The sequence below is a fragment of the Dermochelys coriacea genome, chromosome 6 (genome assembly GCF_009764565.3).
Source record: "Dermochelys coriacea isolate rDerCor1 chromosome 6, rDerCor1.pri.v4, whole genome shotgun sequence".
Taxonomy (NCBI): domain Eukaryota; kingdom Metazoa; phylum Chordata; order Testudines; family Dermochelyidae; genus Dermochelys; species Dermochelys coriacea.
In genome coordinates, this window is record NC_050073.1 from 14143392 (window position 1) to 14164110 (window position 20719).

The following is a 20719-nucleotide window of genomic DNA, read 5'->3' on the forward strand; positions in this document are numbered from 1 at the left end:
CAGAAGCCACACTAGCAACTGTTGATGACTGGGAGTGTCCCTAATGCCCATTACAGTAGCCAAGCCAGCACACAGCAACAAACTGGTCATGGCAGCTGGTCTCAGGGCTTCCAAAGGCCAGCCACAAGGACACCAGCTAGAAACTTCAAAAGAAAAGTGAGATTAGCCTTGCTCTTTCCAGACGCCTGAAATGGAGCAGGCCTTCCCAGGCCCCAAAGGGGGAAATGGCTAGGCTTGTTTGGACACTTTATGGAACCTAGACACCCAGGTCATTTCTAGAGATACAAACTTGGCCCAGGTCTCCAATCCTTAGCCCACCCCGAGTTCTCACTGAACTTCTAGCAGCTTCATGAGTGCTCTCTGATGCGAGACTCTGTTCGTGCTGCCCTCCCCTGTGACTCAGAGAGAGCCACCCTTCGGCTGCGTTTGCTTCTGAATGTTGTTCCTGATAATGGGCTACAATTTCATGTTGCTTCACCTAGAGCTTATGCAGGCACATCACGGGGGCAGCAAGAAGTTCAATATTTCTGGGGGAGAAGGGATGACTCCATATTAGGACAAAGAGGATATTAGTTTCTACTCTCTGGTTGCATCTGGGTAGTTGCTTGCTATTTTAATGTTTATATTATTGCATGGTTTACTAGTGTTTTGGAAAGGAATGGTCAACAGGTCAACTCCTAATTTGCCTTTGGGCCCCCTAGCCACCATTGTCAGAATTCATGAGCACTAGGAATGCTCCGAGGTGGCTGCATACAGGAGAAGTACTGGGTCTCTCTGCACACAGATGGTATTTAAATCCCAGGCACTATGAAGAAATTGGTGCTTAAGGAAACAGTCTCCATTAATCTGAGATATTCCTCCTCACGTTCAAAGTGATCTGTGCCCAAATTGGTTTTCTTCTTCCTCTGAAGTAGCATCATCCTGTCTGAATACATGAGGTGCACTTTCATAGAAAAATGGCTTTTCCACTGGAGTCCAATTCTCCCATGTCCTGAGTAACCTCAGCTTCTATTGCAGTAGTTCTCAAATTTTTTTTTTCACGGACCAATTGAAAATTGCTGAGCATCTCAGTGGACCACTTAAAGATCTTTCCAAAAGTTGTTTGCACCATTAGCTAAGTATTGTAAAGCGCTTTGGATTAAAGCACTATATAAAAAAAACCTTAATAATAATAATTAACATTCTTTGTTTACAAATAAAAGCACACAACTCATTTTAATATCAAGAGTCATGCCTTTCTAATGCGATGGATGTGCCCTCTCTTCCCCGCTGCAGCAGCCCCCGAGCTGGGACTAGGAAGGGGGGTGTCTCTCTCTCTCTCCCCCACCGCAGCAGTCCCCGAGTTGAGGCTGGGAAGGTGGAGGTGGTCTCTCCATGGCAGCCACAGCCCTGGAGCTGGGGATAGTTGTCTCTTTCTCTGGCCACCTCAGCCTTGCATGTCCCAAGTTCCCACACCCCCTCTTCTCACCCCACTGCCCCTCCCACCTACCCCCATTCCCCCCAAGGCCACCACCTCCCCTTACATGCACATCTTCTCCAGGGTTCAGGCACCTAATTCATGGAGCCATGCCTGCACGGCTCCACAGATTAGGTGGGTGGCCCTTCATTCTCTCGTGTGCGGCTGCCCAGGTGCGCACCTTAGAGGGAACTATCCACAGACGACCTGAATGGAGCTCCGCAGACCACAGTTTGAGAATCTCTGTTCTATTGACTCCATTGGGGATGGCAGGTGCTCACCACTTCGTTGAATAAAGCCCTGGGTGAAGATTCCCCTGCTGCCTCCCTGAAGCAAACAGGAGGCAGCTTAGGTAAGATGGTAACATTGCTTTACTTGATGGAGTATAAGCAAACCCAATGGCTTTCCTGTCCACTGGGAGAGAGCCTGGAAACCCAGGAATTGTTTTCACGTGGGAAGACGATTTCTCATAGCCCTTAGGAACATGGAGATTTTATCAACCAAAAACCCTTCCAAAAAATTCTTCAACCCCAACAGACCACATTGTAGAGAGCCGGTTTGAAGGGAAGGAAGATAGGAGCCTGGTGGTGGAACAGGACCAGAGTGAAGCTTGGTTGGGTGACCTTAGCTAAGCATTTCCAATGGTTGGCTGCTGTTTGCATTTTAATGCTGAACCTTACATTTTGAAAATTAAGGTTTTTCCATCTTTTTTTTCCAAATTCACTTTTTTTGGGGTTAACCGCAACATTCTTTTAAGGCATTTTCTGAAGAGATATAGGGTATATCTGATCAACCCTCGTTCTGGCGACACACATACTTTGCCTGGGGGAGGTTTGAGAGTTTGGCACCAGCCTGGCTTCATATTACACCTCCTTCTTGGCATGGCCTATGGCTTCCTGCCTCCTCTCCTTCTGGACTGTGCGTTTCAGATTTGGTGCATTCAGAAGATGAAGAAATGTTTGTTTCTGATTCTCCTTGCTCCAAGTTTTTGGAGATTCTCCATTTCCTACAGCCTTTAAAACAAGGTGGCCACAGAAACCTTTGTATTCCCTGCTGAAGCTTAATTAAGAAACCCTGGCTTCTCAGATGTAACTGACCCCAATCTTTACTCTTTGGGGGCAAAATCCCCCCAACCCAGAAGGCCTGCACAAAGCTTTTTGCATCATTAAGCCATGTTGACAGGGCTTGAGAAGTGTTCAGGCCTTGTGCTGATTTTCTGCCCAAAGGTGAATTTCACCCTTAGTGCCCAAAGTGGTCCCTCCCCACTTCTGAAGTACAAAGAGATATGGGGAAAGAAAGTGCAGATATTTAATGAGGTTTCCTTCAAGGCAGATATTTATCTAACCGTCATTCTGTCCTCCAAATACACCAGATATAACCCAAATCCTAAACTGGGTCAATATCTACTGCACACTAGTACAGAAATGAGCCAAGGGGTAGGAGCTGCTGTGCTTCCTAGATACGGCCGACACCGAGCATTCTGGGGGCACCGTGTCGGCTCAGTCATAGAAGTGGTCTGTCAAGTTGCCGTTGGCTCACTCAACCTCCACCTTGTGGTCAAGGTTTTGGAATATGCCTGATCATATTCCAATTAATTTAAAATGTTTAGTAGAGGGGCACATGTGGCAGCTAAAATGTTTACCATTCAGAGATGGAAGACTCTTGTCCTGTCTGCCTTTTCACACTGGTTAGCACAAAAGACCCAGTTGAGTGACCTGGAAAATTTCATTTCATTCTGACTCAAAAATCTTGTTTGTTCTTCAGTACACAAGTGAGATTTCTGGGCTGGAGAAACTGAATTGGTTATGCTATTTTTATTCTGTTGTTTCCTTAATGCATAGTCACCTGAGGCTAAGTTGTTCCCACCCCACTGGTTATGAGGTTCTCATATCATATCTCATGGACATTTAACTTATTAGAGTATCACATTGACACACATTGTCACACTGACAGCTTACTGCTTACAGGGTTTCATACCATTCTTTATTGTAATTCCGTGCATCCTCTCTGTATACATTACCACGAGCCAAACAAAGCAAATAACCTTCCCCCCTCCCCTACCCCACCCTTACCAGCAGTGCATTTTAGATTGGTCTTGACTGATATTTATTTTGCAGCACATCATACAGTCACAGAGCAGCTCTAAGCTTTACACTCTTCCAAACGAAAAGGTTCTTTTTCTGTCTTCAGCACAGTAAGAACTCAGGTTACAAAGGCCATAGATTTAAGATCCCCATTGGCTTTCCACATCCCTGTGTGTTCAACTGGAATATCAGTCCCAAAAGGGAAACATGATGGAATTCAGACTCTGAGAGTAAATCCCTCATTTTTCTTTGTCTTTCTTTTTGCTCTTTCTCTGGCTGGTCAATTCATTAAGTTTTTTATCCAGGCGCCTCTGGAGATGAGCTCTTTTTGCTGGGTCCAGTGACTTGTCTTTTGATCCACTCCCAGCGTAGAGAATTCCTTCTCTGCTAATTTTCTGCCGAGCTTGTGCTTTGGCTTTCTCCCCACACCCATGAATCTGTAGGAGACAAAACAATAATTTTGGTGGCAGACCTGGAACTGCCTTGAGGTGTTACCCAGAAAATGCCTTATGAATGAGTGGCATTGTTAGAACCTGAAGTTCCTCATGCAGACTTCTAAGCTTGAGCATACTTCACAGGCCATAAAAATGTCCACTGGTTATTTATAGCTCTTTTAATTCAGAAACAAAATACATAAGTCATTTGCCTGATAGAATACACATAGTAATTAAATCATCCCTTTAGACAGCTTAAGTATTTCCTTCACAAAGTCTAAACATTTTGGGAGATCATTGCTCCACCATTTGAGTCACCAGATTTTTTAAACTTCTCTCATACCATCTGGTGAAATATTAACTCTGTTTTCTAACCTGCGGTGTTAATGTCTGCTATTTCTTTTCTCTCTCATTGAGAGAATGCATCTAAAATAGGTCTCATCAAGCAGGTATTGCACTTAAAGTCAGAAAAGTGACTTTTGGGGGGGAAAAAGGCACCTTTTATTCAAATATCTGCCCCTTCTGTGTGGGCCTATTTACACTGGGGAAATTTTCTAATTGGTTTTAAAATCAGGTCAGCTAAACCAGTTTCAAAACTGGACAGAACTGTAGTGAAGACTCTGCTTAAGGTGGCCTGATTCACTCAACTCTTTTTAAGATTATTACTGGTTCTGTAAGACAGGGTCAGGCCACCTTAAATCACTTAAAACCAGGTTGAAACCAATGCTCTTACCAGTTTACCGAATCGGTTTTGTTCAACCTATTTTAAAACCAGTTTGACATTTTCCCAGTGTAGACAGACCCTTAGAGTCATATTACCTGATTCTTTTATTGACATGACAAACATTTTTACTAGTTAGCACTACAGGGCCAGGTGGTAAACTCTTTAGGGCAAGGACTATCTTTTTATTCGGTGTTTGTAGACTGCCTGGCACAGTGGAGTCACGGTCCATGACTGAGGCACTCCTAGGCACTACAGTAATATAAATAATAAATGTTAAGGAATAAAGAACTGGCTTCTGATCTGCCATATGCAACATAAACATTACTGCCACCTAAATTCTTACTCTGGAGTATTTGTTACCACGGCTTACGTAGCCAGAGAGAGAGAGAACACAGCTGGGTTTTCAGATGCCAGCAACAGCTTGCAGTGCTGACATAGATGATGTATATCATCTAAAGATCACTGAGGGAGATTAAATATGGAATCCCACAAAGTCATTTTAATTGGAATTTTGGGACCTTTGGGGCCCTATCTGGTACCGTTTGAAATCAGTGGGAGTTTTGTCACTGACTTTGGCCCCAGTTCAGCCAGGTACTTAAGCATGTACCTAAACTATTTAATAATATCAATCCTATTCAGCAAAATTATTAAACAGCACATATTAAATCCCAATAAATGGGATTTAACAAGGGCTTTGCTCAATAGGAATGGATTTACACATGTGTTTAAGATAGGCATACTCTTAAGTGCTTTGTTGAATTGGGGTCTTTATTAGGAAAAAACCTGGAGCCTTTATAAAGACTGTTCAGTCCCCACATGCACATCAATCCCAATAGGAGCTAAGAGGTTTGGTCTGATGTTAATGGCAAGCCTGGCCTCTTATTAGATCAGACCAAAGTCTGACCTGCTGAACCCAAATAAACAAGCAACAAAAAGGTAGTGAAGCAGATTTTATCCTTACAATTAATTCTCATTAAATTTTTCATTACAATTCATCAAAGAAAGGATCTCAATTAGATTCTGCATGAAATGAAATTCTGTCCAAACCAGATTTTGAATAAACATAAATACAAATATTCTTTGCCATAGAAATAAATCTTGGTTTTTTCAGTGGAATAATCTACACTGATAGTTTACAGAACCAGCTAGGTTCTTAGAAGTATAGAGGATACTCTGCTGGGTGATGTAACGGCCTGTGTTATGCAGGTCAGACTAGATGATCATAATAGTCCCTTATCCATTCTGGCCTTAAAGTCTATGAATATCTGACAGGGTGGCACAGGCAGTTCAGATGTACTCGCTTTTCATCTCTGCAGAGCTGAGTGCAGATTCTGGGTGTGGCACATATGAAAAATCAATTTGGTGGTATCCTCATATTTCCTGGTGGAAACTGGATCAAACTGCCATGCAATCTGGCCCAGCAGGAAGTCTGATCAGGAGAAGTCCAGTCTAGGAATACGGAGACTTGGGTGCATTGGAAGAGTAGCATGGAGGAAGTTTACAGAGAGACTGGCTTGGTAACTCGTTCAGCCAAACATGTGGACACAACTTTCTGAATCAGAAATCAAAATCTCCAAACAAGGAGAAGCTTCCTCAGATCTACTTACTGAAAGGGAGGAACTGATTAGGTGTATGAGAAAAGGGAAGTTTAGAACCAGTGACCATGAGCTATTTGAGTTTACTCAATTCTGAACCCTACCTGTGTGGCTTACTGTATGGCCCTAGCCTCCAGTTCCATCCCAGCTATGCCCTGGAAGCAATGGGTAAATCTCTAGCTCCTTTAATTTCAAGACTATCCTGAATTGTTAAAATTAACAACAACAAAAATTCTGAAGGGATATTAAACCTCATGCTTCAGTGTTTAAGCGTTGATATTAATATAGGTAGAGGGTTTTAAGGAACATCTTCTACATCAAGATGCCATGGACAGCAAGAACACTGAGGGCTTGTCTACACTTACCGGGGTATCAATGTGCAGCAATCGATACATCAGCAGTTGATTTAGCGGGTCTAGTGAAGACACCTGTCAACATCGCGTAGTGTGGACCCCGCGGTAAGTAGATCTAAGTATGTTGACTTCAGCTACGTTATTCACGTAGCTGAAGTTGTGTAACTTAGATCAATCTCCCCCCCACAGCGTAGACAAGGCCTGAGTGTTAATTGTGAGCTGAAGAGGAAAGAAAGGTTTTGAGGTGAGATTTGCAGAGAGGAAGTGACTCAGACTCAGTGGGAGGGAAAGGACTCCAAAGAGCTGCATTATTTCAGCGCTAGCACATTGTTACACTGCCTACCCTCAGATATGGGTTTAAGTGCTCTCTAACGGCATAGTCTAGTAACTGAATCCAAGGACATGCACAATTGTACACCCAGTTCACTTCTTACATATAAAAATAGTAGGTTTCAGAGTAGCAGCCGTGTTAGTCTGTATTCGCAAAAAGAAAAGGAGTATTTGTGGCACCTTAGAGACTAACAAATTTATTAGAGCATAAGCTTTCGTGAGCTACAGCTCACTTCATCGGATGCATTTTCATCGGATGCATCCGATGAAGTGAGCTGTAGCTCACGAAAGCTTATGCTCTAATAAATTTGTTAGTCTCTAAGGTGCCACAAATACTCCTTTTCTTTTTATAAAAATAGTATAATCAGAGATTGGGGAAAAAGTGTTTTCCCATGCTTGGAAACAAAACACATGCTGGAGCTGAACTTTGACAGCAAGTAAAACCTTTCTCAAGTATCTGCTGGAGAAAAAGGTAAAAGGAGATTTTTTTTTTTTTTACCATCAATAGAAAACAATTCAAATCAGTCCAAACAGCTAAGGCACAAAACAAAGCCCTGTGTAAAAAACCAACAGGAGCAAATGCTCTATTTTCTCATCTCTCTGTTATGGTCAACCATAACTTCTAGACTCACTTCTCTTTCTCACTCACATTCCAGCAGAGTGCACGTTGGTTTCATTAGGGTTATTACCTGTATTGCAGTAGTGGTTAGGCGCCCCAGTGGAGACCGGGGCTCCAGCGTGTTAGATACTGTCCTACCTACACCAGAGGTGGGCCACATGTGGCCCACAGGACCGTCCTGCCCGGCCCCTGAGCTCTCTGAGGGGAGGCAAGCCCGCTGTCCCTCTCCTGGCGTTCCCCCTCCCCCGCAGTCTCAGCTCACCGCACTGCCAGCGCTCTGGGCAGTGGGGCTACGCGCTCATGCAGGGTAGTGCGTCTGGCTCTGGCCAGGCGGCACGGCTCCAGACATGCTACTCTGAGCGGCATGGTAAGGGGGCGGGGAGCAGGGGATTGGATATGGGGCAGGAGGTCCTGGGGGGCAGTCAGGGGACAGGGAGCAGGGGGGTTGGATAGGGGGTGGGGTCCCGGGGGGTGGGGGTCCCGGGAGGGGTGGTCAGGGGACAAGGAGAAGCGGGGTTGGATGGGTTAGGGGTTCTGAGGGGGGCAGACATTGGGCGGGAAGTGGGAGGGGTCGGATAGGGGGTGGGGGCCAGGCTGTTTGGGGAGGAACAGCCTTCCCTACCTGGCCCTCCATACAGTTTTGCACCCCGATGTGGCCCTTGGGCCAAAACATTTGCCCACCCCTGACCTACACAGTCCCAAGGATGGGAGACAGAAGTGCTATTATCTCCATTTTACAGATGGGGATCTGAAGCAGAGAGAATTTAAGGATTGATCCTGCTGAGCACTCTGGTCCCAATCCAGCAAAGCCCATAAGCACATGCCTAAATGCTTTGCTTTATTGGGGCCAGAGTGCTCAGCAGCTCTGCAGGATCAAGCCCTAATTGATTTGGGAATTAAATCCACTTTTTCAGATCCCCAATCCAGTGCCAAGATCATCCTTTCTTTTTTTCTATTTCTATTTTCTAGAAATGTGAATGTCAGATCAGTAACAGAGAGAAGCAGCTACCACCAGGAGGACTTTGTAGCCTGTGTACTGCTAACAAAACCTGTACGCTCTTTGCATTCACTTTTTACAAATGCTCCTGATGTAGAGGGTTTCCTCCAGAACGAAAAGGTGCTCAGATTCAGGAGCAGAGCCCTCATTTCAAACTTCTCTGAGAAGCCAAGAGCAAGGCTAAGGAAATCAGCCTCAGAACGTTCAGTAGGGAAAGTCAGTTCCATAATCCCATCTTATAAAAATTCATCTTGGTTCAAGTTTGGCCAAGAGACCAAACAGACGGCCAACTCCTGGCACTGCTCAGCCCCCTGCATTCACCCAGCTCTTCAGGACTGTCAGAGGCGGACACACACAGCTCATACCTCTGGGATGTGATGGCTGAGGCAGAAGCGCTTGTGGCAATGCAGGCAGAGCTGTCCCAAGGTGATAATGCTGGCTTGACACCTGGGGAAACCACATATATTGTCAGCTTTCACTGCAGCAGAAATCAGGGCATCGATATCTTCTTCAGCTGGGCTGTCCGCTCCGGTTTTAACCACAGTCTTTCCTAGAAGTCCAGGGAAAAACCCAACTGGTTACCTGAACATAATCAAATGAACTCAACAGAGAACGGGCTACATTCTTTGCTGGTGTTATGCAGCTCTACAGATTCCAGAGAGGTTTGCCCATTTGTGCCAGCAGAGGATTTGGCCCCAAAACGCCGCCAATCAGACATGATCACCAAGAACAGTTGCTGAGAGCCAGATACGACAGTAATATGTACCAAATGGCATATGCCACTGACACACTTGCATGGTAGTGGATATGTAACAGTAGGTAGCAGACGTCTCAGAATGTAACCTGTTCCGATTGTTCCCATACTCAGTTTTTCAGTTTGGGCATTTTTAGGAAACTCACTGGTAATGCTGAAACAGATTGTTGCAGGCTCCTTGTGCTAGAGGAGCTTGGCCATTGGTTTAAAGACTCATGTGGCCTTAAGCCTCAAACACTTCTAGCTCCTTCTCGTCATCCCCGACATGCCAGCATTTGCCCCATGTGTCTCTCGTCATCCCCGACATGCCAATGTTTGCCTCATGTGTCAATAAGCCTATTTCTAGGCAGGTGAGTGCAGCTCCCAATCCATTCTACACAACAAACAGATCCAGGTCCCAGCCTGTGATCATCTAGGAATTATTTCTTTAGAGATGAGCATCAGTGACCTTTCTAAAAGTCAAGTCAGATGCTCTATGGGCACATACAAAGCTCACCCCCTGAGGGGAAACGCAGGGAATTAATGAGAGCCCTGCAAGCCCTCGATTTAAGCATGGTCAATAATTCTACTGAATCCCCCATCTCATGGCAACTGTCAAAGACTACGTCTCTCTGGAGATGGAATATCCCTGGCTAGTGAGTCAACTGACTCGGGCTTGCTGGGCTTGGGCTCCAGGGCTGAAAAATTGCTGTGTAGATGTTCGATGTCTACACAACCCAAGCTCCCTGAGTCAGCTGACCCAGGCCAAACCTGGCCATGCCACGGTGCTTTTCTCCCCGTGTAGGCCTTCCCAAAGGAGGCGCTATTCAGAAAGGGCCTGTTCTATCTGAGCAGAGGCAGAGAAACAGGCTGTAGCTGGGAGTACTTTACTAAAGCAGTGCAATGTTCAGAGGTCTGACATAGCTACAGTCTTAGGCTGGGATTTTCAAAGCAGCCTAAGGGAGTTAGGCACCCACTGAATTTCAGCGAGAGCTGGGCACCTTAATTTTCTTAAGCTCTTCTGAGAAGAGCCCAGGGAGCAGTGACAATGGGAAGCCTGCAGTGTGATGGGCTTTTGCTATGGAAATAATGAATCTTGCTAAAGGCGGGGAAAGCATTAAAGAGGAAAAGCCCTGGAAATCCCCGGAAGGAGGGGCCTACCTTTGGCTTCATTTTTCAGTTTCCTTCCAGCTATTTCCTGCAAATTGGTGCTCAGCTCCTGATTCTTTCTGACCCTCTCTTCCTGTTTGGCTTTTTCCCGTTGCATTCTCTCCAGGTGCAGCGTTTTCAGATCCACTTTCCCTGAGCTTATGCTGCTTCCTCCTTTCTTGACAGGGGCTAACGCCTCTTTTGCAGGGCTTTGAGATTTGGCAGGCAGGGTTTGCTCACTGCCACCCGCATTCACTGGAGAGGAGCTGACGGTGGTGGTTCTCTTGCTGATGCTGATGTACCTCTCTCTCCCCTCCCCGGTGCTTACATGCTGCAATCCATATTCTTCGGCCATTTGGTGCACCAGCATCCTGTCGTGCGAGTTTAAGGATGAAGGGAAATCCAACTGCATTTCGCTGCTCTCCAGAAACTCCACCATCATGGCTCTAAACTTGCCTGAATTGTCTTTCATCTCTGGTCTTTCCACCCTGGCCTCCTTCACACTCTGCAAGGGACCTGCTGCTGGCTTGCGTGTGGATGGTTTCGCTGGATTGGATTTGGATTTCCGGCCTTCAGGTGGAGGTTTAGGAGCAGAGGTTGTGCTGGTTTTAGGCCCTGCCCCTTGCTCGCCATGACCCTGAGAGTTCTTGTGAGAGTAATTTTCTGGCACAATGTCGTCTAAGTACTCAAAGGCCGTCCGCACTTCCCCATGCTCACTCAGATAATCCACCAGCCGTTTCAGAAAGGCCTGGGTGCTGACTGTCCGCGAGTCACAGATGACTGCCACATGGCGGCGTGCCCGAGTCACGGCCACGTTTATCCTCCGGTCTTCAGCGAGAAAACCCACCTCGCCTACAAAACACAAAACCCCTCGGGCCATCAGAAATGACAGCATGGGTGGCTGGCCACGCAAACAGCAATGTTTCCATACTAAAGGCCAGATCCCTCAGCTGGTGTAAATCAGCACAGATCATTGGAACTCCAGGGGTTTACTCCAGCTGTGGATTTGGCCCAAGATATTGTATTGGCTGCAGAGTGAGATAGCTGGATCTAGTGGCCTGACCATGGGGCTGGGAGGCAACAACTCCTGAGTTCCAGTCCTGGCTCTATTGCTGAGTCCCTCCTATGGCCTTGGACAAGTCAGTCAACCTCTGCCTCAGTTTCACCATCTGCTAAATGGAACTAACAATACTTATATAGCTAACAGGTGATAGAGAACAGATAAATGCATAAAGGATTTGAAGATGAATAGCATTATACAAGAGTTACTGTCTGAATGGATTATAATCAGGGCTCAGGAATGCAACAGCAGGGAATGCCTGAAATAGAAGGGGAAGCTGCATATTAGGATTATGACACATGGGCAGAAATCAGCCTTCACAGCACCTGCCCACCCATAGTCTGTCTCCAGCTATCGATACTAGTCTCACTTTCACAAGCAGAGAAATATACCAATCCCAAGATACACCCCCTCCCCCATACCCACACAGACGAAGGGTTAAAAATAACAAACATGTAGGAGATTATCCCAAGTCTATTTCCGCTCTCTGGCTATTTTCTCAAGGAGCAGTAATAATAGATAGCAAATGCCAGAATGACTCAGCCCAGCTAGTGAGAAGGCCAGTGTGGGCGGCTCCCAAGTCTCCTGCTTCTATGGATAAATCGGAGACAACTGGAAAAATACACATTACGCAGATCGAGGTGACAAGCTTCATTCTGAGCACCGGAGGATCACAATACAGAACAAATCAAGCCACATTGGATTTTAATAGATAATTGTGTGTGACCACATCTCAGTGCTCCACGACCTGACGTTTTGGTTGCTGGTCTTCACTGGGCAGAGGCTGCCAGCAGTGCCAAAGTATGGGGTTTCTGTGATGTACACACCTTGGGAAATAGGACTTGGGCTCCTGTCCTTAGTTAAGTGCTGTCATCCACTGTGACGCCTCTGCTCAGATGCCTACTAGATGACAACAGGGGCAGACTGTGATGGGGAGTTTGGGGATGTAGCCACCTATAGTGAATTCATTCTGGGTAAGTCACCGACAGCCATCACATGGCAGAGAGTCCCTGGTTACTAATGGCTTTCAGTCATCAGCCTATTCTAATCCACCGACACCCCCTCTTCTCCGTCAATCTCTTCTCAAATCACAATTCTTCCATGAATCCTTCCCAATTCCTTCTCTCACTCTTCAAACCCTGCACCCCTCCTTTTCCCTAACCACTGCTCAATGTCTCGTCTGTAACTATCTTAGACCGTAAGCCCTTTGGGTCTCGCTCTGTGTCTGAAAGGTATGATGCACACAAGGGTGTAAGTAATTTAAGGGAGGGGCTGGGGTCCTGAGCTGGGGGGAGCCTCATGCAGAAGGGGCGGGACATCAGACAAAAGGGGCGGGGCCTTTAAAATCACCACTGCTATCCCAGGGCTCTGGCAGCGATTTAAAGGGCTAGGGGCTCTGGCGCTGCTAGTAGCCCAGGGCCCTTTAAATTGCCGGCCTAGGGAAGCTGCCCCCTGCCGGTACGGTGGGCTATGTACCGGCTCTTGACAGTACACTGTACTGTACTGTACCAGCTTACTTTCACCTCTGGATGCACATTTATGGTGCTAAAGAAATGATTCTGAATGATAATCCTTATGGTTCAGATAGAGCAAGATGTGTTGCAATGGGCCCCAATTACATGGTTCAGCAGACTGAGTCTAAGAAGAATTACAGGGTTAGAAGGAACTGCAAGGGTCGTCTAGTCTAACCCCTGCCACGCTGCAGGATTTGTTGCGTCTAAACCATCCAAGACAGATGGCTACCCAGTCTCCTTTTGAAAACCTCCAATGAAGAAGACTTCCAGCTTCAGGCGATTAGCCTCATTTCAGCTATTATCTTCTGCTGTATTCACTGACAGGAAAGACCCCAATTTTCTGCCCTAGATTTTGCTCTGAAAACAAACAGTGTTATGCATTATTTACAATAGCAGATTCGGGTTGCTCTTTCTCTAAGGGAGGAAGCCTGCAAAAAACAGGTTTCCCCAGGAACTCAGTGTTGTGTGGGGAATGCCTGGGGCTTGCATCCAGGTAGGAAGCCGGTGATGTGAGTGCAGGACTGCCAACCCAAAGGATTCAAAAATGGTGAGTCAAGCCATTCTCCTCACTTTTTGAGGATGTATGGATCATGAGATTTTAAAAATAATACACATTGAGTTCTTATTTACTTTAGGCTGCGTGAGCCCTTGGTGTTCATCGTTTCAAGCTTTTCTCTGCAATCATGAGGGCTACAAAGTTACTTGTTTTAAAAAAAGAAAGCTGAGATTCTCAGGTAATCATGTGGCTCCAAAAGCCGGGACTTCAGAAAAAAACACCAGCTCTCAAGAGGCTTGCAATAAAAATCACAAGAATTGGCAACATAGAATTTTGCACTGTTAAATGATTCCCATTTCCTTATGTGATCAAGCTTCCTCTTCCCCCAAAATATTGTCCAGCACGGAACACATACCGTTCCGATTGGATCTCACAAAGGAGAGCACGACAGCCTCCTTCTCCCGTCCCTGGAAGCCATCTACTGATTTAATTTCCAGCTCTGGATATCGGTGACAAAGATGCTCTCTTAGCATGTCCACCTGAAAAACAAGGACATGAATATATTAAGGACAAGGTAAATGCAAGGTAAGAAGGATGAAAATAATATCTCCCCCTCCTGGAAGGTGCCCGCCTTCCTCCATATTCATGCATGCCTGAACTTGCATACCCTAAGGGGGAGGACTATTACCCAAGGGACTGGTCATGGAACTGTTAGTGAAGAACCACCTTAGTTCCAGCCCCCTCTCTGACACGGATTCCCTCTGTGGCCTTGGAATAGTCACTTAATCCTGCTGGGCCAGATCCCTAGCTGGTAAAAATTGGTTCAGCTCCCCTGAAGTGAGACCCATTTACACCAGCAGAGGGCTGTCCCTCTATTTCAGCATCCTCATCTGCAACATGAGGATACTAGGGAGAGTTAGGTAGGATTAGTTATTGAGCTCTGAACCTTTAACATACTAAGTACTATTTTAAAATACCAACAAATCTGGATTTGTTCTGGTTTATTCATTCTACACTCAGCTTGAAAAGCTGTGTAGGGGGTACTGTGCGCTCACCTGGAGGTTGTAAGGAGCAATGACAGCAATGTCTCTTGCTTTAACACCAGCTTCCACCAAAGCCTGGACGTGCAAGCCGACAAGATGCACTTCCCCTAGAGAAAAAACAAACCCAGCAGTAAATCAAGAACGGGTGATTTCACTCCATGAATTTACAGGTAAAGTCAAAAGGTGATGGCCACTCAGCTGCTCACTTCTGCTGCAGTGATTAAGAAAAGCTACATTTTCCAAACTAACTCAACTGCATCCTTAAAGGCACCCTCGGACTTTGGACATTTTCCATAAAGTCAGATTTATATATCATGGCACCAGTGTGGACAGAAAGCTCCAGGGTTCAGTGAAAACATCAGACAGGACAGGGCTTGTTATAGTAACCCCTGCACCAGTGCTTAAAAAAGCACTGTCAGACAGAGGATCAGTGACAGTCTTAATGGGTTTCATCCCACGATCTCCTTGGATGGAGCTTATTGCTATATACTGCTGGAAACCTAGGACTCCCCAGTTTCGCGTCCATTTATTTCTAGCTCTCCCAGATCATAAGATATCTAGCAATTTAAACATATGATCACAGCATTCTGATCATCATCAGGCTTCTTCCCATTCTCCCATTTCAATTCAGATATGATTTCAGTTGTCAGCACTTTATCTTGTCTAGAAGCAGGGCCCTGTGTATTACACAGCAATGGAATTTACTGCAGAATCTACCCTCTCTCCCACATTGTGATCTAGAATCTAAACTTTTAATTAGAAAGTTTCTATCTCCCATGGTTGTGAAGACAACCTTGAAAATGCCATCCAAGTGTAAGAGATGCAATGTTATTTTCCTGAGGCTGCAGAGAGCCTGATTCAGTAGCTCTGAGAAGAAAAAAATCACCTCATTCAGCTCAATGAGTGTTAACTCTGAATCCTGAAGAAGGTAATATAAATGTGAACATTGTTAACTATTTCCCCATTAATCATTTTAGCAATAGCCAGCTAATGTGCCTATCCCACAATACCTCCCACCCCTTCCTCAGTGCTAAAACTTACAAACCTAACACACTGCGGGTCATGCTCAACTGCCAAAACTTCCAGCTTTCCCCCAACACACACACCCACAAAACTCCTGGCAACTTCTATAGTTCAATTACTCTTTGTCAATACCAACATCAGTTGCCTATTGAAAACTATAAATATGGGGACAGCAGAAAATAAATTGAATTTAACATGAAAAGAAAGACCCTGGGGGCTGCTGGACTGATGGTTACCTACGGTTATATTTAATACTTTTTAAAAATCAAATTTTTTGTTTAAAGGTAAAGGCCATTGAATTTCCAGTCTGCCACACCAGAATGTGGCAGAGTCCAGGGATCTCATTGCAGAATTTAGGTCCAGTTTGTCAGAGAGTAAGCAGGGTTCTGTCTAGGAGCTTGGAATCTTGGCTTTCAATGGTCCAAAGCCCTGGTCTAGCTCTAGAAGTTCATGAGAGACAGCATTAATACCTGACCCTTCAAACATTTATTACGTCCACGCTTAACTTTTTGCAAGCGAGTAGCCAAGCATGTAAGTTTGCAGAATCAGAGCTTTAGTTGCTAAAACTAGGTTATTTGAGGTGATGGGTGGCCCAATGGTTAGGGCAACAAGCCGGAGACTTAGGAGGACTAGGTTCCATTCCCTCTTCTGCCACGGACTTCCTGCATGACCTTGAGCAGGTCACCTAGTCTCTTGGTTCCCCATCTGTAAAATAGGGAGAATAGCACTGCCTACCTCACAGGGGTGTTATGAGGAGAAATAAAGATTGTGAGGCACTCAGATACTGTGGTAATGGGGGTCATATAAGTACCTCATCTAGACAGATAGGGTTCAATTGAAAGAAGGTTAAAAAGGCTGAGTTGGTAAAGACTGTGATGTTCTCTTAAGGTCCGACTTGCCAGAGGAGCATTCAGACCCAGGAAACTAGAGCACGACACTTGGAATTTTCAATGTTGTGCACATTCCAAGCACGGGATTTGGGCTAGTGAGCAGAAAAAAATTCAGGCTATTGTAGAGGTGATGGCGTGTGGGGCAGGGAGTCCACAGCATTGCTGGCCCAGAGGAGAAGCTGAAAGTTTTGAGTACGCTTGGTTATTATTTGGGAACCTCAGTCAAGGATCAGGGATCTGTTGCGCCAGGCACGATATAGCACTGCAGAGACAACTAACAAAGAAGACAGTCCCTGCCCCAGAGAGCTTAAAATCTAGGCGAGGATATGCTATCGTACTAGCAGCCAGCATATAGGGGTTGGGGGAGAGGGCTTATACTTCTGGTCTCAGATGATTAGTGTTCAAGCATCACCATGATACACAGTGTAAATGGCTGGTATGAGGAAGTCAGAGCTGCTCGCTTTTCTGCTCTCCTTCCTAACATTTATGTACGATGTACGCTAATCAAAATAAGCCAATCTTCCCAAAACACATGGCTAAGTGAGCTCCATCAGATACAGGAAAGACATGAAATTCACTGCTTTACGTAATGCCAAGGGATAACATTTCATCATTATTGCCCAACTAATTTGCCAACATAAAATGCTGTCCCCAGTGCTCTGGTCTTTCTTCCTGTTTGGAATCTCATTATATTACTATAGTGAAACCGCTACTGTCCCATTTAACTGTAGAGGTTTATGTACCTAATGTGTTACAATAAAGATCTGACAAAGTGATACTCCAAGGCAATTAAAGCAACAACGCCGTAGACTATTGTACAGCACAAACCAAATGGGAGTTCAGCATTGAGGGCGACACTCCATGCTGAAAACTTACAGCTCTGCCCACCATTTCCTGACTGGTGTGACAATCTGTGTGGTATTTAAACCCCCATTATCTGATCCAAGGTGATTCAGTCTGTTTTCTTCCAGCCTTTTCCAGCTCCAACGAGCAGCAGCTGGTGCGGCTATGGTCCCAATCCATTGTGTCGCCCCCAGAAACCCTAATGCATGCAGCGCTCACAAACCGGGTAGAATTAGTGGGGGAAGCAAAAGTGGATGGGAATCTGGGAGGCAGTGACCATGAGTTGGTTGAGTTCAGGATCCTGACGCAGGGAAGAAAGGTAAGCAGCAGGATACGGACCCTGGACTTCAGGAAAGCAGACTTTGACTCCCTCAGGGAACAGATGGCCAGGATCCCCTGGGGGACTAACATGAAAGGGAAGGGAGTCCAGGAGAGCTGGCTGTATTTCAAGGAATCCCTGTTGAGGTTACAGGGACAAACCATCCCGATGACTCGAAAGAATAGTAAATATGGCAGGCGACCAGCTTGGCTTAATGGTGAAATCCTAGCGGATCTTAAACATAAAAAAGAAGCTTACAAGAAGTGGAAGCTTGGACATATGACCAGGGAAGAGTATAAAAATATTGCTCGGGCATGTAGGAAAGATATCAGGAGGGCCAAATCGCACCTGGAGCTGCAGCTAGCAAGAGATGTCAAGAGTAACAAGAAGGGTTTCTTCAGGTATGTTGGCAACAAGAAGAAAGCCAAGGAAAGTGTGGGCCCCTTACTGAATGAGGGAGGCAAGCTAGTGACAGAGGATGTGGAAAAAGCTAATGTACTCAATGCTTTTTTTGCCTCTGTTTTCACTAACAAGGTCAGCTCCCAGACTGCTGTGCTGGGCAACACAAAATGGGGAAGAGATGGCCAGCCCTCTGTAGAGATAGAGGTGGTTAGGGACTATTTAGAAAAGCTGGACGTGCACAAGTCCATGGGGCCGGACGAATTGCATCCGAGAGTGCTGAAGGAATTGGCGGCTGTGATTGCAGAGCCCTTGGCCATTATCTTTGAAAACTCGTGGCGAACGGGGGAAGTCCCGGATGACTGGAAAAAGGCTAATGTAGTGCCCATCTTTAAAAAAGGGAAGAAGGAGGATCCTGGGAACTACAGGCCGGTCAGCCTAACCTCAGTCCCTGGAAAAATCATGGAGCAGGTCCTCAAAGAATCAATCCTGAAGCACTTAGAGGAGAGGAAAGTGATCAGGAACAGTCAGCATGGATTCACCAAGGGAAGGTCATGCCTGACTAATCTAATCGCCTTTTATGATGAGATTACTGGTTCTGTGGATGAAGGGAAAGCAGTGGATGTATTGTTTCTTGACTTTAGCAAAGCTTTTGACACGGTCTCCCACAGCATTCTTGTCAGCAAGTTAAGGAAGTATGGGCTGGATGAATGCACTATAAGGTGGGTAGAAAGCTGGCTAGATTGTCGGGCTCAACGGGTAGTGATCAATGGCTCCATGTCTAGTTGGCAGCCGGTGTCAAGTGGAGTGCCCCAGGGGTCGGTCCTGGGGCCCGTTTTGTTCAATATCTTCATAAATGATCTGGAGGATGGTGTGGATTGCACTCTCAGCAAATTTGCGGATGATACCAAACTGGGAGGAGTGGTAGATACGCTGGAGGGGAGGGATAGGATACAGAAGGACCTAGACAAATTGGAGGATTGGGCCAAAAGAAATCTAATGAGGTTCAATAAGGATAAATGCAGGGTCCTGCACTTAGGATGGAAGAATCCAATGCACCGCTACAGACTAGGGACCGAATGGCTCGGCAGCAGTTCTGCGGAAAAGGACCTAGGGGTGACAGTGGACGAGAAGCTGGATATGAGTCAGCAGTGTGCCCTTGTTGCCAAGAAGGCCAATGGCATTTTGGGTTGTATAAGTAGGGGCATAGCGAGCAGATCGAGGGACGTGATCGTTCCCCTCTATTCGACACTGGTGAGGCCTCATCTGGAGTACTGTGTCCAGTTTTGGGCCCCACACTACAGGAAGGATGTGGATAAATTGGAAAGAGTACAACGAAGGGCAACGAAAATGATTAGGGGTCTAGAGCACATGACTTATGAGGAGAGGCTGAGGGAGCTGGGATTGTTTAGTCTGCAGAAGAGAAGAATGAGGGGGGATTTGATAGCTGCTTTCAACTACCTGAAAGGGGGTTTCAAAGAGGATGGCTCTAGACTGTTCTCAATGGTAGCAGATGACAGAACGAGGAGTAATGGTCTCAAGTTGCAATGGGGAAGGTTTAGATTGGATATTAGGAAAAACTTTTTCACTAAGAGGGTGGTGAAACACTGGAATGCGTTACCTAGGGAGGTGGTAGAATCTCCTTCCTTAGAGGTTTTTAAGGTCAGGCTTGACAAAGCCCTAGCTGGGATGATTTAACTGGGACTTGGTCCTGCTTTGAGCAGGGGGTTGGACTAGATGACCTTCTGGGGTCCCTTCCAACCCTGATATTCTATGATTCTATGATTCTATGATTCTCTAGGCCAGCAGAGCAGGGGGCTGTGCCCATTCTTCCTGTTTCCAGACTCTTGGCCGACATCCGATGAAGTGAGCTGTAGCTCATGAAAGCTTATGCTCAAATAAATTTGTTAGTCTCTAAGGTGCCACAAGTCTTCCTTTTCTTTTTGCGATCCACGGAGCTAAACTGGCACTGCCGCCTGCAAGAGACATTGATTTGTCCCTTCTGAGAGGAGAGCAGGAGCTGCACTTACAGAAGCGGCTCCAGCAGCAGAGGAGAAGTGGCTCCAAATCATAGTTATACTTTGGCTGTAAACTCTCTGGGTAGGGACTGGCTATTCATCCTGAGTATGTACGGCGCCTAGCAGGATGGGGCCCCGAGTCCTGGTTGGATCTGGACTAAAGCAGAGGAGAGAAGAAATGGATTCAGAGGGCTCAGCTCTCACTCTGGGTATGCGGTTGGGTGTGGGGTAAAGAGATGAAGAAGAAGGGGAGAGATGGTCACAGAGGGAAAGGAGGTATCAGAAAGCACTGGAAAGGAATTGATGCAGGCCTTAACTCCAAAGGACAAGGGCTGTACACAACCGATTTGCCCAGGAAACAGTCACTGCCATGCACTTAAGGAAATGAATCTCAATATGATGGGAAGAGCGGGTAATAAACGGTGTGACCCATTTGATTAGGCTCCACTCCCTGAATTGATAACCAAGTAACAAAGAGGTTTGTCACTGTCTATGAAAGCCCGTGCTGATAACACAGTTCCTGCTGCCCTCTCCATGCCAGGGTGCCACCAACTGGCATTTTACGTCCAAAAGGGAGAGGGAGCTGACAGGAGGCATTTATCCTTTTAAAGTAAGGCTGTTACTGGCATGAAGGTGGTTG

The 20719-nt window shown here is 46.0% G+C and overlaps 1 protein-coding gene across 3 annotated transcripts in view; it reads right to left on the reverse strand.

Annotated features, from left to right (window-relative positions):
* Positions 1 to 3414: 3414 nt before the first annotated feature.
* Positions 3415 to 20719, reverse strand: part of IGHMBP2 (immunoglobulin mu DNA binding protein 2) — a 78275-nt gene continuing 60970 nt past the window's right edge. For 2 of the 3 annotated variants that reach the window (XM_038404690.2, XM_038404688.2), the window contains 5 exons: positions 14600 to 14694; positions 13960 to 14083; positions 10487 to 11326; positions 8958 to 9142; positions 3415 to 3977 (listed from right to left, as the gene is read on the reverse strand). In XM_038404690.2, coding sequence (XP_038260618.1) covers positions 3780 to 3977; positions 8958 to 9142; positions 10487 to 11326; positions 13960 to 14083; positions 14600 to 14694 — 1442 coding nt within the window. In that variant the 3' untranslated portion in view covers positions 3415 to 3779. Of the gene's footprint in view, positions 3978 to 6808; positions 6866 to 8957; positions 9143 to 10486; positions 11327 to 13959; positions 14084 to 14599; positions 14695 to 20719 lie in introns of those variants that run through there. The other variant, XM_043517908.1, reaches the window with a different exon arrangement.